This window comes from Triticum urartu, chromosome 5, assembly GCF_003073215.2.
Source record: "Triticum urartu cultivar G1812 chromosome 5, Tu2.1, whole genome shotgun sequence".
Classification (NCBI taxonomy): Eukaryota; Viridiplantae; Streptophyta; class Magnoliopsida; order Poales; family Poaceae; genus Triticum; species Triticum urartu.
The window spans coordinates 653,736,538-653,755,510 of NC_053026.1; the positions used below are offsets into that span (position 1 = coordinate 653,736,538).

The window sequence follows — 18,973 nt, forward strand, 5'->3', positions numbered from 1 at the left end:
ACTGCGGGCCAATTCGCTTGGCCGTCTGGAGCAGATCGAAAGCTACGCCCCTGGTCGTCAAGTCAGATTTGGTAATTTAAACTACACGGTTGACATCCTCGGGGACTTGATCTTCGATGGATTCGAGCCACTGCCGAGCGCGCCGCACTGTCACGACGAGCATGATCTAGCTCTGCCGCTGAAAAGTGCCCTGGAGGCCGCACCCGCATCGGCTCCGACCCTTAATTCGGAGCCAACTGCGCCGATCGAGGATGGGAGGTTGGATGCCACCTCGGGGGCTGCGACCCCAACGGCGATTGAGCCAAGCACCAGCCCCGTACTCTGCGAGACTCGTGACTCCAAGGAGCCGGACTCCTCTCCGGACTCTGAACCCTCCGTGCCCCTACCGATCGAATCCGATTGGGCGCCGATCATGGAGTTCACTACCGCGGACATCTTTCAGCACTCACCTTTCGGCGATATCCTGAAGTCACTGAAGTCTCTCTCTTTATCAGGAGAGCCCTGGCCGGACTAAGGTCAGCAAGGTTGGGGTATGGACGATGACGAAATTCAAAGCCCACCCACCACCCACTTTATAGCCATTGTCGACGACTTAACCGACATGCTCGACTTCGACTCCGAGGACATCGACGGTATGGACGCCGATGAAGGAGATGATGAAGAACCAGCGCCTACTAGGCCCTGGAAAGCCACCTCATCGTATGACATATACATGTTGGACACCCCAAAAGAGGGAGATGGCGATGGAACAGCGGAGGATGACCCCTCCAAGAAACAGTCTAAGCGCCGGTGTCAGCGGCGCCACTCAAAATCCCGCCAAAACAAACACGGTGATTCCAGCACGGGAGATAATAATACTCCGGAAAGCGCCGAAGAAAACCCACTCCAGCAAGATTTAGCACAGGAGGATGAAGAAACCAGCCCTCATGAGAGAGCGGCAGACAGAGAGGTCGAGGATGATAATTATATGCCTCCCTCCGAAGACGAGGCAAGCCTCGACGATGATGAATTCGTCGTGCCAGAGGATCTCGTCGAGCAAAAGCATTTTCAACGCAGGCTTATGGCCACGGCAAGAAGCCTCAAGAAAAAATAGCAACATCTTAGAGCTGATCAAGATTTGCTAGTCGACAAATGGACTGAAGTCCTTGCGGCCGAAGAGCATAAACTCGAACGCCCCTCCAAGAGCTACCCAAAGCGCAGGTTGCTACCCCGATTAGAGGAGGAAGCACTTGATGCGGCCAACCGGCCACCTCGTGGTCACGACAGAGAGGCCTCTTGGCCCTCCACTGAAGCTGCACCCCGTACCAAGGCACGGGAATATGCACCGGACTTACGAGACATGTTGGAGGACAAGGCAAGGCAAACAAGATCGATCTACGGATCGCGTGGGCGCCCCACGGCTCGAGACGGTAACCGTCATGCCGGCCACAAATTCGGCAGGGCCGAACACAGTAGACAAGGCTCATTGGAGCTACGTCATGATATAGCCCAGTACAGAGGCGCCGCACACCCACTTTGCTTTACAGACGAAATAATGGATCATCAAATCCCCGAGGGTTTCAAACCCGTAAACATCGAATCATATGATAGCACAACAGAGCCTGCGGTATGGATCGAGGATTATCTCCTTCATATCCACATGGCCCGTGGCGATGATTTCCACGCCATCAAATACCTCCCACTCAAGCTTAAAGGACCAGCTCGGCATTGGCTTAACAGCTTGCCAACAGGATCAATCAGTTGTTGGGAGGACCTGGAAGCCGCATTCCTCGACAATTTCCAGGGCACTTACGTGCGACCCCCAGACGCCGATGACCTAAGTCACGTAATTCAGCAGCCAGAGGAATCGGCCAGGCAATTCTGGACATGGTTCCTAACAAAGAAAAATCAAATAGTCGACTGTCCGGACGCTGAGGCCCTAGCAGCCTTCAAACACAATATCCGTGACGAGTGGCTGGCCCGGCACCTTGGACAGGAAAAGCCGAAATCTATGGCAGCACTCACGACACTCATGACCCGCTTTCGCGCGGGAGAAGACAGCTGGCTTGCAACAATATGACCAAGAACCCTGGTAATTCGGACACCAGGGACAGTAGTGGCAGGTCGCGTCGCAACAAGCAGAAGCGTTGCATTAACGGCGACAATGCTGAGAATACGGCAGTTAATGTCGGATTCAGAGGCTCTAAATCCGGTCAGCGGAAAAAGCCATTCAAAAGGAATCCTAGGGGCCCTTCCAGTTTGGACCAAATACTCGACCGCTCGTGCCAGATACATGGCACCCCCGAAAAGCCAGCCAATCACACCAACAGGGATTGTTGGGTGTTCAAGCAGGCAGGCAAGATAAACACCGAAAATTAAGACAAGGGGCTGCATAGAGATGACGATGATGAGCCCCGGCCGCCGAACAACAGTGGACAGAAGGGTTTTCCCCCACAAGTGTGGACGGTGAACATGATATACGCAACCCATGTCCCCAAAAGGGAGCGGAAGCGTGCGTTAAGGGACGTATACGCGGTAGAGCCAGTCGCCCCAAAGTTCAACCCATGGTCCTCCTGCCCAATCACCTTTGATCGAAGGGACCATCCCACTAGCATCCGTCATGGAGGATTCGCCTCATTAGTTCTAGACCCAATTATTGACGGATTTCATCTCACTAGAGTCCTTATGGACGGTGGCAGCAGCCTGAACTTGCTTTACCAGGATATAGTGCGGAAAATGGGCATAGATACCTTTAGGATTAAGCCCACCAAAACGACTTTTAAAGGCGTAATACCAGGTGTAGAGGCCAAGTGTACAAGCTCAGTCACACTTGAAGTGGTCTTCGGATCTCCGGATAATTTCCGAAGCGAGGAGTTAATCTTCGATATAGTCCCGTTTCACAGTGGCTATCAGGCACTGCTCGGGCGAACCGCATTCGCTAAGTTCAATTTGGTACCGCATTACGCATACCTTAAGCTCAAGATTCCAGGCCCTCGAGGAGTAATTACGGTTAATGGAAACATCGAACGCTCCCTCTGAACAGAGAAGCACACGGCGGCCCTTGCAGCGGAAGTTCAAAGCAGCCTCTCCAGGCAGTTCTCCAGTCTAGCCACTAAACGACCGGACACCGTCAAGCGCGCCCGGAGTAACCTACAACAAGACCGCCTGGCACGATCCGAGCAGGCGTAGCAATGCGGCCCCAACACCAACCCTCGCAAAAAGGCGACGCCAGTACTTCGCGTACATAACTACGCTCTAGAGATACCATGGGCACAGGGGGAGGGGCACCATCACGGCACGCCCAAAACACGGCTTAAACCATACCAGGGGCTGCCGATTTTTTAATTTTCTCTTACTTTCAGGACTTCATCCTTCGGAAGGCCTGTTCGGCAGTTCAATTTCCGCACAAACGATGCAAGAACCAGGGAAGCAGACAAGCCATGCCGCACTACGGAACTCCCAGGTGGTCTCTATCACGAGCAGTATACCCGTTCCGCATACTATTCCGCAGCTTGCCCCTGGAACGGACATGTTAACTAGTCCAACCTTCCACTTATCGCATTATTTGTATCGTTCTGCTTTGATCGCAGCCCTTTTTAATAAACAATGCATAGCTTTCGTCTATTTTTGCATTACCTTTTTTTCTTTATATATGTTCCTTAACGACATGGTGCACCCGTACACGTTGGTACGGCCAAAATACGCCAGGGGCTTTAGTACCCCTCAATATGGTGTGAGAAGTCAGAACACTTTAACAAGTGCGGCACCCCGAACTTATAACATTATATGCATCGGCTCCGAATCATGTCTTGGGTCAATAGTTGGGTTTGCCCGGCTCCTATGTTTTGGTGTCTTACGTTCCGCTATATCGGCTAAGGTAGCACTAGGAGAACCACTGCGATTGTGCCCCGGTTGAGCTGGGTCTAGCACCTCAATGGAGAAAGCTAAAACTGACTGTCATGATGAAGCGAGAGCTGGTCGCTGTTCGAGAGGTTTTTTCGAGTCCCTAAAGACTTATGCCGCTTAGGGCGAGGAGCCGGCTCTGTCCGGCCAAGGCGTGGATAGCGCCCTGAACTCGGTCTTCCGAATACCAGGGGCTTCGCCGAAATTTAAAATTATAGAATTCTATGGCTAAGTGAGAGTGTTCACGCATTATAGTCCGATTGCCTTGTTCGTTGGGCTGAGCGCCTCCCTCGAAGGACCCAAACATGGGGAAAAGAGCGCTCAGGTTTATCCCCGAACACCCTAGCACTAGCGGCACGGGGGCAAAAGCCGACGACTCGCCATCTCTCAGAATTGATAAACAGCCGCACAGAAGGTAATATTTTAAATTCCAACAGCATTGCTTAGCGCATATAAACAAGTTTTCAGCGCACAAGACAAAACGAGCAAGTTTCACTCAAAAATTACATCCCTAGAACATTCACCCGCCACAAGGCGGGCACCCTTCAGAACATCCTTATAGTAATTCTCGGGCTTGCGATGCTCTTTCCTGGTGGTGGTCCATCCTTCACAAGCTTCTCAGCATCCAGCTTGCCCCAGTGCACCTTAGCACGGGCAAGGGACCTACGGGCACCCTCAATGCAGACGTAGCGCTTGATTACTTCGAGCCTTGGACAGGCCTCCACCAGCCGCCGCACCAGCCCGAAATAGCTCCCAGGCAGAGCCCCTCCGGGCCACAGCCGAACAGTGAGGCCCTTCATGGCCTGTTCGGCCGCCTTGTGAAACTCGACCAGTTGCTTCAGCTGGTCGCTCAGGGGCACGGGGTGTCCGGCCTCAGCGTACTGAGACCAGAACACCTTCTCCGTCGAGCTGCCCTCCTCGGCTCGATAGAATGCGGCGGCATCGGACACACTCCGGGGAAGATCTGCGAATGCTCCTGGAGAGCTCCGGATTCGGGTAAGTAACAAGTAACTCACGTTTATGTGTTTGCTTTGCATAAAGAATGCCTTACACGCCGCTATCTTCTTCACCTCATCCAACTCCTGGAGGGTCTTCTAGGATTCGGCCTTGGCAGACTTGGCATTTTCAATAGCCACCGCGAGCTCGAACGCTCGCGTCTTTGAGTCAAGCTCCAAACTCTCATGCTTTTCCATGAGAGCCTGGAGCTCTTGCCGCACCTTGCCAACTTCGGCCTCATACTTCTCCCGCTCGGTGTGCTCCGAGGCTGCCCTCTTCTCGGCCTCGTCCAGCGCCTGCTTAAGGGTCGCCACCTCAGACGTGGCCCCTACAATAGCCACGATAATCTTGTAATTTTTTGCAATTGCGCCTTTTATATATATATTTAAACACGGTATTTCTTACCTTCATTGTCCTCGAGCTGCTTCTTGGCATGACCGAGCTCCTGCTCGGACCGCTCGAGGTTCTGCTTTAGCGTGTCCACTTCCGCAGTCAGTGCGGCGGACGCAAGCAGAGAAGCCTGCATACGCATATTGACTCCTTTTGTTAGACTCCTGCAAATTTTATTTGATCCTCTATTCGGCTTTTCTTCCCGAACGCCAAACAGAGCATTAGGGGCTACTGTCTATGCGGTAATATTATTTACACATTCTTTACTTACCTCAAATCATGTCAAAAGGCTAGTACAAGCTTCAGTCAGTCCGCTCTTGGCGGACTGAACCTTCTGGACCTCCCAATACTTCCACGGTGTCTCTTGATGAGTCTGTGATTGATGATATACCTCAATTATAGGCAGCGGAGAACGATGTTCTCTCTACACCGTTTTCTGAAAAGAAGTTCATTTGGCCATAACTCAAATGAAGTCGAATAAAGCACCGGGACCAGATGGGTTTCCAGCTGAATTCTATAAGAAATGTTGGCACATCATTAAAGATGATCTTATGCCTATGTTTCATGATTTTTTCGAAGGCCATTTGGAGTTATTTCATCTAAATTTTGGTACAATAACGTTATTACCGAAGAAGAATGAGGCAGTTCGGATAGAACAATTTCAACCCATTTGCCTGCTGAATGTGAGTTTCAAAATCTTCACAAAGGTTGGAACCAATAGATTGACACAAATTGCTCACTCAGTGATTCAACCTAGTTAGACAGCTTTCATGTCGGGACGACACATACTCGAAGGAGTAGTTGTCTTACATGAAACTCTTCATGAGATTCACTCGAAGAAACTAGATGGGGTTATCTTAAAAGTGGATTCTGAGAAGGCTAATGATAAAGTAAAATGGCCTTTTCTTCAACAGGAAATCCGCATGAAGGGTTTTAGTGAAACCTGGAGGCACCGGGTGGATACTCAAGTCCAGAAGGGTAGTGTCGGAATTAAGGTGAACGATGACATTGGTCATTATTTCCAGACGCATAAGGGGCTGAGACAAGGGGATTCCATGTCACCCCTTCTGTTCAATATTGTGGCAGATATGTTGGCCGTCATTATTGGCAGGGCCAAGCAACACGGGCATGTAGAGGGTCTAGTTCCTCATCTAGTTGATGGAGGGGTGTCCATTCTACAATATGTTGATGACACTATCCTTTTCATGGAACATGACATGGCTAAGGCACGTAATATGAAACTTATCTTATGTCTATTCGAACAATTGTCTGGCTTAAAGATCAATTTCCATAAGAGCGAGGTGTTCTGTTTTGGGAAGGCAAAAGACGAGGAACACACTTACAAACAATTGTTTGGATGCGAGGTAGGTGCCTTACCATTCAGTTACTTGGGTATTCCGATTCATCACCGTAAATTATCTAATAAAGAATGGAAAGTAATTGAAGAACGAATCGAAAAAAACTCAGCTGCTGGAAGGGCAAGTTGATGTCATATGGGGGCCGATTAGTTCTGATCAACTCAGTACTAACGAGCATGCCAATATTTTTACTCTCGTTCTTCGAAATTCCGAAAGGGGTCCGAAAGCGACTTGATTTCTTTAGATCTCGATTCTTTTGGCAGTCTGATGAGGCCAAGAGGAAATACGGTCTCGCGCGTTGGGATATCCTTTGTCGACCTAAAGACCAAAGGGGTCTCGGTATTGAGAACTTGAAAATTAAGAATAAATGTCTTATGAGCAAATGGTTGCACAGGTTAGTGACAGAGCCGGAGGGCATGTGGTCTCAAATCCTGCGCAATAAGTATTTGCACTCGAAAACGTTAGCCCAGACTACCATCAGACCAACTGATTCACCGTTCTGGAAGGGACTTATGCGAACGAAGGATCTGTTCTTTCGTAGGATCAAATTCTTGGTTGGCAACGGGATGTCAACGAGATTTTGGGAGGATACATGGTTAGGAGAGACACCCTTGGCCTACAATATCCTACCCTTTACAATATTGTGCAATGTAAGGAAGATTACGTAGGTATCGTCCTTCAAACTATTACCTTGAATATCTAGTCCAGACGTACGTTAGTAGGTGCGAGATGGACATCCTGGATGCACTTGGTCCGGAGATTGATTGAAGTTCGACTCTCCGACGTGCCGGATTCTACACAATGGAAGTTAACTAAAAATGGGATATTTACGGTGAAATCCTTTTATACGGATTTGATTAATTCTGGCCCCCTCTCAAGGTCACTTCATATATGGAAGGTTAAGGTTCCTTCGTGGATTAAAATTTTCATGTGGTTTGTCCACAAGCAAGTTATACTCACAAAGGACAACTTAATTCAGAGGCGATGGGTAGGCAACTCGCGGAGTTGTTTTTGTGCTCAAGATGAGACAATACAACATTTATTTATTGAATGCCCACTTGCCAAATTACTGTGGAGAATGATTCATATAGCTTTTAATATTAATCCCCTAGTAGATATTGCGTCTTTGTTTGGGACGTGGTTGGCTGGGGTTGAACAGATCACGGCGGCTCGTATTCGGATTGGAATATGTGCGTTACTATGGGCTATATGGAACTGCAGAAACGATATGAATTTTAACAGACAACACAACTTAACTTTTTTGCAGGTTATCTTCAGAGCTACAGCTTGGATCCGTACGTGGTCCTTACTCACTCCTATGGACTGCAGGGAGCCTTTGGTTACTAGGTGCAACCAATGGGAGATGGTGGCTCGGGCTATATTCAAACGGTTCGGATGGCGTTCCCATAACAGGATAGAGGGCTAGAGAGCTTGTCCTTATTATCACCGTATCGGTTGTTTTTTTAGGCCTTTCTTTGTTTTTGCTCCGTTTGCGAGCTGTAAGACCTTTATGATGATACTTCTTGCATTTTTAATAAAAGGGCCGCATGCATCATCATGATGCAGAGGCCGGGGGTATACCTCCATTTCCAAAAAAATCTCTTTTTTTGACAAAGGGTGAATTTTATTGACTCAGAATGAAGCATCAAGTGAATATAAACACAACGAGCACACCCGGCCTCTGCACAGCTAGGATGCACACAGGCATCTAATTTGTTCAGACTGATCACCAAATTGGGGGAAGGTGTGGGGGAGTCCGGGCGTCCTCCCTACCCAATGCTAGTTGGACCACATCTTCGCGCAACTCATGTGTTGCACTTGGCTCCTTTTCCTCTCAGTCCACCAGGCTCACTGTCAGTCGTAACACACTATCCTAATTTGATGACTACCACTGGATTGTCGACGCCCAGCCCGATGTCTGCTGACATTTGGTGTCATCTGTTTGGTACTCCCTATTGGAGTTGCCCTAAGCTTTTGAATCTCAAGAACAAATTAGACTTGTTGCATTTCCTTCTTGAAAGTGTTGCCATCAGAGAATTCTTTCGTAGTTCATGTGTTGTCAAGGGTGATGGGTGGTTGTTGATGCTTGTTTGCTTGTTGTGTGTCGTTGGTCACCTCTACTCTCTTTATTTTCTAATTTTTCTTTTTCTGTATGTGTGCATCCCAATGTCTCAACTAGCTCCAGATATTGTATCGTTGTGATGACGACATGGAATTGGTATCATCTTGATTTTAATATATTACCCTTTGTCGGGAAAATATATTGCTTTCCCTTCCTCAGCCAGCACACCGCACATGCAAGTAACATCATGTTGCTAGCTGCAATTTGAGTACGGGGCACAACTTTAGACATAGTGGTATGCAATTATAGTTGTGTGCTTGACTGAAATTTATATATAAATAAAATGAAGCAACTCAAAAGTAGAAGACCGAGGTAATAAACAGACCAATGGTTTACCTTAAAAGAAGCAAGTACCACATATTTTCGACTGTTTGAAACATACTTAGTGTTCACACCACATCTCCACACAGGAAGACTTGGTGACCCTAGCGCCAGCTGCCATGTTCTTGACAAATGATGAGGTCAAACCAGAGTCCTGGTACACCACAGTACATATGATGAAGTACAAATACATAATGTGTGGTACAAAGCAGACCATCCATCAGCTTTGATCAGCAGGGTCATATGGGTAGATTGGGTAGGGTAGGAAAGAGGCAAGAGCAATGGCAAGTCTGTTCCATGTATCCGATCAGATGCTCCGTTGTCACCGTGTCTTCTTCAGCCATCTTCTTCATGTGCTCCTTCATCAGCACCAAGCTACTGTTAGCCTTTGCCACGTGTTCCATCATCACTCTTTCAACCTCAGCAATTTCAGGGCTAATTAGTGCACGCAGCTCATCCCAAAACTTCGCCTGTGCACTTAGCAGGTCATACTGAGAATGATATTTTGCAAATATCATACATTCTTCCCTCGATGCCTCAAACTCAGCCAACTTAGTTTCATAATACTCATGCACTTCCTGCACCGGCAGGTTAATTGAGATGAGAACTTGTGATATGTATAATCCACATCTAGCAAAACAAAACCTCTTCTATATACACCAAATTATACAACTGCGTAGCACTTGAATTTTTAATGTTCATCACCAACCAGATGAAAATCCTGTGGTTTATAGGACGTTGGTAGGTTGAGTCGTTTTAGAATGGGGGATGTAAACATAACATAAGAAGTTCCAACAATGATAGCCTCCATCACTATGTATTAACAATAATGTGCTCAAAATTTGGAAAAAAAAATAATGTGCGGCAATTTTATGTCAATGCCACTAGTCGCACCTGGAATTCTGGTTATGCCAATACTTAGGTCTAATTATCAAAATTTCATTATTCCCTTGAAACTTCTTACATCTTCCAAGATTAGGGACAAGGCCAATAATGAAAAGAGAAGGTTGCCTTTTTGCCAAAAAATGCTAACAGGTGGAGCCAGTAAACCGGTTTGAAGGATGGTAACGGCCCAAAAGCAAAGGCGGTGGCAAAAAGGAATGGCAGTGTCATAAATGGCTGAAAAGCAAAATCGTCCTACTATATCCAAGTATTAAAAGTATAACCTGAACACTTGCATGTCTCAACTATAAACTATCATTGAACATACAACTTGAGCACACCTACAATTCTAAGTACAGGTATTTCTTTAAGATGCGCGTTGGGATATAAGTGATGTGGGTATAGGCAAACGAACAACCAACAATGGAGTGTGAGGGACGGCCGTTAATGATTTAGAGACAATATAAGCTGATGTGGACTGGCGAGACAGACAACTATTGTTTCTACTATACGAGAAAACAAAGAAAGCAATAGTCCACAATGCAACACCTAGTGAAAGTACAACGGACAAAAGAATCAGAACCTGACACAATGGTGCATGGAGGTTGATAAGATTGCCTTCAAAATTTTCCGCACATTGAGGGCACTGGTTAGAAAGATAAATATGCATCCATAAGTAGAGAAATCTCAGGTTCCCATGATTTGATTCATGAATGTAAGTTAATATGAAGTACATTCAGAATCTGGCATGTTACCTTCAGATTCTCATTCCTTGAAAGCTGATCCCTGAGCCACCTTATTAGGCACGACCAGCCGTAGACATGCCCGCAAGGAATACAACTGCAAGTTGGAGATGGGAGATGATCTAGAGAACACAACCCTGTCTATGGATACTGAATAAAATCTAGTAACCCCAAGACAAGGAAAATGGAAAACCTCTGATCTGGTCACCAAATGAAAGTAAGCACCATGAAAGGTCCAGAAAAGACTGCCCTCCTACACTATATGATCATTTGGTGCCACATCCTCAGCATCCTCAACCCAAACCCGCCTAATATGCATACACAGTGATCACCTAGCTCAATCATGTCAAATGGATAATGAATTCATGATCTGGAATAATTCAACAATGGATTGCAACTATGCCTATAACAATTGTCTAGTTGATGGCGAGAAGGAAACATTCTTACTAATTCAATCGCTATACCTAACCTATCATAAACTTAAATCTTAACATTACTCAAAACACAAGCGTTATTCCTCTCGGTGAGAAAAAAAAAGGATCAGAAACAATGGATTGTTAAAGCTGGTGCATGATCTTAAAAAATCAGCTGCATCCACTAGGAGTAGTTGTAATGATCCCAAGTGGTGGCTACTGCATGTATATATTGTCATGATAAAATTCGAATCCCAACATGGAGATGGTATTAATCAAAGCAGGACATAACTGAAGTTATTTCAGCGAGCTAGCATATGAGGCTCACTTTCAGCACAGTATCATGGAATAAGACGTCAGTTAAGTAGCATATACCCAAAAAAATCAACAGTGGAAACCATATTCCTCACCAGATGTGATGCTCGTCCATGGAGGTCCACGGTTCCATGCAGATAGAGCAGGTTGGCCGTGCTGGTGCCTTAGCATCAATGCCTTTCCCCCCTTCAGCTGAAGCCTCCATGTTCGCACTCACCAGCATCCTATTTGCTTCTTTGTTGGAGATGTTCGCATTATATTCACCAAAGTAGCTACTTTCTCTGTATGAGCCATCGGTCTCCTCGCCCGAACCAGATACAGTATGATTTAACTCATTGCCTCTGCCACCCCGTTCACTAGCTTCCACGGCATGGTGACAAGGCCCCTCTCTGACCATAATTTCGACATTGGCAATCTCATCCCTACCTTCCATACCAGGTGCTGGTATGGACGAGAACACGCACGACACACAAATCATCAGCTGAGGGCAATTCTGCTCCATGAACACTATCATATCCTTTGGCACCATCTTTTCTTGTTCAGCCATCTTCTTCAATCGCTCCTTCATTAACATCACGTTGGCCTTAGCCATTGTCAACTTTTTGTTTACTATTCTCTCCATCTGAGCAACCCGTTCTCTAAACCATTGTTGAATCTCAATACACGTTGCCCTTACTGCAACAAATATATGTTCGTAAAACGCTTTAATTTCCTGCAGTTCAGGTCAATTGAGCAAAAGAAGAATTTATGAGATGTAATCAACATTAAAACTAAAGAAGCCCCCTAACAACGATACTAGTTATAGTAATAAAAACCTTAAGGTGGATACTGCTACAGTTGATTATATGTTTATAACATTTTTTCCGATGTCTGGTTACCCATTCAGTAGGACCTAATATAAAGTAATTTACTACATGATTACTACTATGCACTCCCTCCGTAAATAAATATAAGAGTGTTTAGATCACTAAAGTAGTGATCTATACGCTCTTATATTTCTTTACAGTGGGAGTACTAACTAGTAAGGGTGAACATGTTCAAATGCAATATCATCCATAAGGATGGTTTTAGAAGACATCCAGAATGAAAAGGATGAACCTAAGTGCTTCACTTTGTTAGTGAATCTAAAGTCAACAGAGAACAAACTGTTAATGATGAATAGATCGACAAGTCATTTCAGGCCAGCATAATAGGACAAAAGTGCCACAACTCTATGGGCAAATAAAGATATAATAGTTTTCCACCAGGCTTAACAAAAATGATTGCTTTTGCAATAACCATCATGCATCCTTGTTTTTCCCAGAAGGGTTATGGACATAAAAATTTGGTGTCTCGTGTTGACCTATTTTTTTTTGTTTTCTTGTCGGATTTTAGCAGCAATGAGACTAACCAAGGTGATGGTGGAAAAAACTAATGTTTCTACTATTGGAAAGCCACAAAAGATAGCACTTAACGTGAAAAGGTTCTAAGAGATTTTGCAGCGCTCCACCTTACCACACTAAAGCTAAGGCAATATTAAAATCTGAGCAATTGACTGATAGGCCATTGTTAAAATTAAATGGCCATCAATGGTCAACTTCTGAACATGGTCCAAATTGATGATTTTTCATTATGTTTTAGATATTTACTCATGGATAATTAACTGTAAATTTCAAACAACTCATATTCAGAAGTACATAGGTAATGTTTCAATTTATTTTTTGAAATAGATTATCTACATATCCAGATTAAATTGCTCAATAAGTCAGATATATTGAATTAACCAGCAAATTCTAAAATTAATACTAACTTTCAAAGTACCAAATATATGTGTTTCTTTAATATGTAAAGGTTTAAATTGGAATGGGGTATCATTTTGTTGCCAAATTGTACTCATGCAAGACCCGAATTGTGAGAAAGAAATAGGGCGAAATGGATGCTATTGATTCTAGTGAATTATTTGTTTCCGTTCCCAGTATCTTGATTCTATGTAATTTTTCGCTATTAGTGGGGGTTGAATATGAAAAGATACTATTATTACTTATAGAATTGAACCAAAAGGTCCGGTTATCTCATAAAAGGTAAGAAAAATATCGTCATATATATAGATCAACATAAACCAACATCCTACATCTAAAGTGGATGTCTTTAAAAACAAACTCGACACATCTATAGATGTACAGCGGATGAAAGAAACAGAACCTCAGGACTGCAGCAACCCTCCAACATGTTTTCTGGTGCGTAGAGGTTGATTATAAGCTTCTCCTCAAATTGTTTGCCACACTGAGGGCACTGGTTAGAAATATCAACAGTCATGGATAAGTTGAGAATTTCCATTCAGATATCGGATATATATCTTTGATATAGTCTGTTCACTGAGTATATGCAGACCCACTCACGGTACCTTGGCACTATTCTGGCCAGAACGACCCAGCAACGTCTCCATACAAGATCTGCCGTACACATGCCCACAAGGAATACAACTGCATTTAGAGATAGATGATGATTAGTATTCCAAAAGTATCACTAGCCTCATATAGTTAGAATACAAGCCATGCATATGTATGTAGCGTGAGTGCATCTATTTAACATGAATAATAGAAACTAATATCCGATGCTATAGCGGAAGCTAAACCATTTAACGGATTTAGAAAAAAAATATGACCATAAACAAGGAATATTCAGATGAAACATAGATCCACAAGCTCATAAATATTTATTGTGGTCGGGTGTTCAGTGAAGGGCCAGAGTCCTGATTAGAGCCCTCATGCCAAGATGCACCTTCCAGCTAAGCAGACATCTCTAAGACACCGAATTAGAACTGGCAAGGGGCACGGCGTTCACGCTGGTTTACTGATTAGGTCTTGACTCGAGCTGCCGTTTGATGGAAAACGGCACAGCTTCTTTTCTGGCGATTTGACAAGCAAAATTTCAAATGGCAGCGCTAAGCTCCTCCGACTGCTGTGGATTTTAGAGGAGGTTATCAGCCCTTTTGCGCTTGTGGCTGCAATAGCCGTAGAAATTACGTCATTGTAGCGAAAACTCATGTAGAAGGCTATTGTGGCGCTATAGCCCACTAATTTTTTTTCAAGCATAGAAGAGAAAGAATCGCACGAGAATAGCATTGCACGCAGTGGACCACTGGCGGAGCTACGGCTGGTGCTTGCAGGGGTCATGCCCCTCGCCCCCAATCTTGGTTAAAATTGTGAAGGGAAAGTTTTTGAGGTCCTGAGATTGGAGAAAATATAGTATTTGGCCCTCCCAAATATCTGTATTTTGTGATTCGCCCCCCAGAAGATCTTGGCTAGCTCCGCCACTGCAGTGGACTATACAAAGGGAATGCAATTCTCTTCAATATCAGATTAGCAGTGGTGTATGGACCTGGCAAAATCAGATCTCATGCCATATCTAATCTTCTTCTGTATCTAATTAGCCAGTGCAAAACAAATACGATACTATGCTGATAAGCCCCAATCCAAAAGGAAGCCAGCGTGATGGTACTAGGACCATGTCCCCCGCAGAAAAACCAAGAAACCCTAGGCCCCAACAGAGACGCAACATCACCGCCGGAAAAAAGAAGCAGCAGCGAAATTGCACTAGGCCGTGGGAGTGGATGCCCTCGCTCGCTCACCACATGCGATGAGGGCCGTCGCTGCTCCAGGACTCCGTGCAGGCGGGGCAGATGGTCGCCGGCGACGGCGTCGCCTTGGCCTCACCGACGGACACTGCTTGGTTTGCCTCGACAGCTCCGATGTCTCCCGCTGCGCCGGTGGTGTCCGCGGCGTGCGGACGCGGCGCCTTGATGTCGGCGATCTGCTCCCTACCAGATGTGGGCGGCGGGGACGACATTGGAGGGAGGCGGAGGAGTAACGGAGAAAAGGGTGTTTTGGGGCCTGGTCGAATTCGGGAGGAGGGAGGGTGGAGTGGGGTTTCTTCTTTTGACGGGATGGACTGGAGTGGGGTTAGGTCAACTACACGGGGGCGGCTCCGTATCGGCTCATATGTGTGCGTTCCTGTGGGCTTATTTTTCAGACCAAAAATCCTTTTCAATGGGCTCCCTGCTCCTATATTATGTGGATGGCCCATTCCCCTAATTTGAAGAAATGAATTCTCAAAAAATTGAAGAAACAAGGAACTTTGTCCACCGCCATGTAGGACTGGGCCTATATGCACGTGAGATTTCTCGTGTCTCTATCATCTTCATTCTAAGCCTGACCCATACCCCTCCAACCGCACGCCCTCGCCGCAGTGTTCCCCTACTCACTACTGCATTTGCTTTGTCACTGCCACGTCCCCTCACACCCCGCCCCTGGTTCATTATCTGGATTCGTCTGGCCCAACTATGGCGGCTCAAGCCCTCTCACCATGATCCGATCTCATCGACAATGTCTCGATCCCACTGGATACATCCCAAAGTCGTCCTCCACTGCTCCCCTCGCCACAAACACCACATGTTTAGTCTCTTCCGTGCTTTGATGCTCCTCGAGTTCGTCCGTCTGGATGTAATCGACGGAGCTCTGGCGTAGATTCCTGCCATCTCTTTGGGGCGGTGAGGTTATGGTTTCTCGTCTTGTGGCGAGCACTAGTAGAAAACAGGGCTTTGGTTGGAGCCTGCCAAGCCCATTAGTCCCGGTTCAGTAAAGAACCAGGACCCATGGGGGCATACGTCCTGGTTCATGCGCGCAGGGGCCCGGCCGGGCCTCGGGAGGCATTTGTCCCGGTTTATGTGGACCCATTTGTCCCAGTTCTAGGCACGAACCGGGACCAATGGGCCTCGCTCCTGGCCCACAGCCATTGGTCCCGGTTCGTGCCTAGAATCGGGACAGAAGGGCGGCCTTTAGTCCTGGTTCCAGCCACGAATCGGGACAAATGAGTTGCCTATATATACCCCCTCGCCGGCGAGCAGAGCAGTCCACACTGGTCTATTTTTTTGGCCGGCGAGGGGAGGGCATTTGGGTGCTCTATCTCACCTCCTATGCACATGAGGTGTTTGATGAAATGCCCGAGCCACGCTAGTTAAGTTTTCTCCTCTCGAAACTCGACCTCCAAGCTTTATTTTCCTCGAGATTTGTATAGATTTAGCGGTTCGTCACGTCCCGTCCACATCTTCACCGCGGTCGATCGCCCGCATTGATCTCATCGCCGACACCACCATGGTGAGCCTCTTGTTCTTATCTTTTTTCTGAAAGAAAAATAATTCTTACTTTAGATAGATACTTGTCTAATTTTCTTACTTTTGACACACATAATTATATATAATGCACGCAGATGAACTGACACTGGATGTACGGTGACAGACACACCTCCGAGTACATTAAGGGCCTGCATAATTTTCTTGAAGTGGCTGAGGCAAACAAGCAGAATGGTTTTATGTGTTGTCCATGCCCTATATGTGGGAATACGAAGTCTTACTCTGATCGGAAAATCCTTCACACCCACCTGCTTTATAAGGGTTTCATGCCACACTATAATGTTTGGACGAAGCACGGAGAAATAGGGGTTATGATGAAAGACAGCGAAGAAGAAGAGGACGATGACAACTATGTGCCCCCTGAATACCGTGATGCTGCAACGGGGGAAGCTGCTAAAGATCAAGAGGAACCAGACGATGTGCCCGATGATGATGATCTCCGCCGGGTCATTGTCGATGCAAGGACACGATGCGAAAGTCAAAAGGAGAAGCTAAAGTTCGATCGTATCTTAGAGGATCACAAAAAAAGGGTTGTACCCCAATTGCGAAGATGGTAACACAAAGCTCGGTACCGTACTGGAATTGTTGCATTGGAAGGCAGAAAATGCTGTGCCTGACAAAGGATTTGAGAAACTATTGAAAATATTGAAGAAGAAGCTTCCAAAGATAACGAATTGCCCGACAGTACGTATGCAGCAAAGAAGGTCGTATGCCCTCTGTGATTGGAGGTGCAGAAGATACATGCAAGCCCTAATGACTGCATCCTATACCGCAGTGCGTACGCGGATTTGAACGCATGCCCGATATGCGGTGCATTGCGGTATAAGATCAGACGAGATGACCCTGGTGATGTTGACGGCAAGCCCCCCAGGAAGACGGTTCCTGCGAAGGTGATGTGGTATGCTCCTATAATACCATAGTTGAAACGTCTGTTCATAAACGAAGAGCATGCCAAGTTGATGCGATGGCACAGAGAGGGCCGTAAGAAAGACGGGAAGTTGAGAGCACCCGCTGACGGGTCGCAGTGGAGAAAAATCGAGAGAAAGTACTGGGATGATTTTGCAGGTGACCCAAGGAACGTATGGTTTGGTTTAAGCGCGGATGGCATTTAATCCTTTCGGGGAGCAGAGCAGCAATCACTCTGTGTATGTATAACCTTCCTCCTTGGATGTGCATGAAGTGGAAGTTCATTATGATGCCAATTCTCATCCAAGGCCCTAAGCAACTCGGCAACGACATTGATGTGTACCTAAGGCCATTAGTTGAAGAACTTTTACAGCTGTGGAATGGAAACGTTGTACGTGTGTGGGATGAGCACAAACAGGAGGAATTTAACCTGCACGCGTTGCTGTTTGTAACCATCAACGATTGGTCCGCTCTCAGTAACCTTTCAGGATAGACAAACAAGGGATACCACACATGCACGCACTGTTTAGCTGACACCGAAAGTATATACCTAGACAAATGCAGGAAGAATGTGTACCTGGGCCATTGTCGATTTCTTCCGACCAACCATCAATGTCGAAAGAAAGGCAAGCATTTCAAAGGCGAGGTAGATCACCGAAAGAAGCCCGCCATGCGTACCGGTGATCACGTACTTGCTATGGTCAATGATTTATATGTAATCTTTGGAAAGGGTCCCGGCGGACTAGCTGTTCCGAATAACGCCGAGGGACGCACACCCATGTGGAAGAAGAAATCTATATTTTGGGACGTACCCTACTGGAAAGTCCTAGAGGTCCGCTCTTCAATCGACATGATGCATGTGACGAAGAACCATTGCGTGAACCTGCTAGGCTTCTTAGGCGTGTATGGGAAGACAAAAGATACACTTGAGGCACGGGAGGACCTGCAACGTTTGCACGAAAAAGACGACATGCCTCCAAAGCAGTATGAAGGTCCTGCCAGCTACGCTCTTTCCAAAGAAGAGAAGGAAATCTTCTTTGAATGCCTGCTTAGTATGAAGGTCCCGACTGGCTTCTCGTCGAATATAAAGAGAATAATAAATATGCCAGAGAAAAAGTTCTAGAACCTAAAGTCTCATGACTGCCACGTGATTATGACGCAACTGCTTCCGGTTGCATTGAGGGGGCTTCTACCGAAAAACATCCGATTAGCCATTGTGAAGCTATGTGCATTCCTCAATGCAATCTCTCAGAAGGTGATCGATCCAAAAATCATATCAAGGCTAAGGAGTGACGTGGCGCAATGTCTTGTCAGTTTCAAGCTGGTGTTCCCACCATCCTTCTTCAATATCATGACGCACGTCCTAGTTCATCTAGTCGACGAGATTGTCATTCTGGGTCCCATATTTCTACACAACATGTTCCCCTTTGAGAGGTTCAAGGGAGTCCTAAAGAAATATGTCTGTAACCGCGCTA

At 46.2% G+C, this 18,973-nt stretch overlaps 1 protein-coding gene across 1 annotated transcript; it reads right to left on the reverse strand.

Moving 5' to 3' along the window:
* Positions 1-9,064: 9,064 nt before the first annotated feature.
* On the reverse strand, positions 9,065-15,357 carry LOC125506516. The gene is made up of 7 exons (XM_048671318.1): positions 15,033-15,357; positions 13,806-13,884; positions 13,604-13,693; positions 11,518-12,134; positions 10,707-10,791; positions 10,535-10,597; positions 9,065-9,647 (listed from the first exon to the last, which is right to left on the reverse strand). Exons 1-7 carry the CDS (start codon positions 15,248-15,250, stop codon positions 9,309-9,311), a joined length of 1,491 nt encoding a protein of 496 aa, XP_048527275.1. The 5' UTR covers positions 15,251-15,357; the 3' UTR covers positions 9,065-9,308.
* Between the last annotated feature and the right edge of the window lie 3,616 nt (positions 15,358-18,973).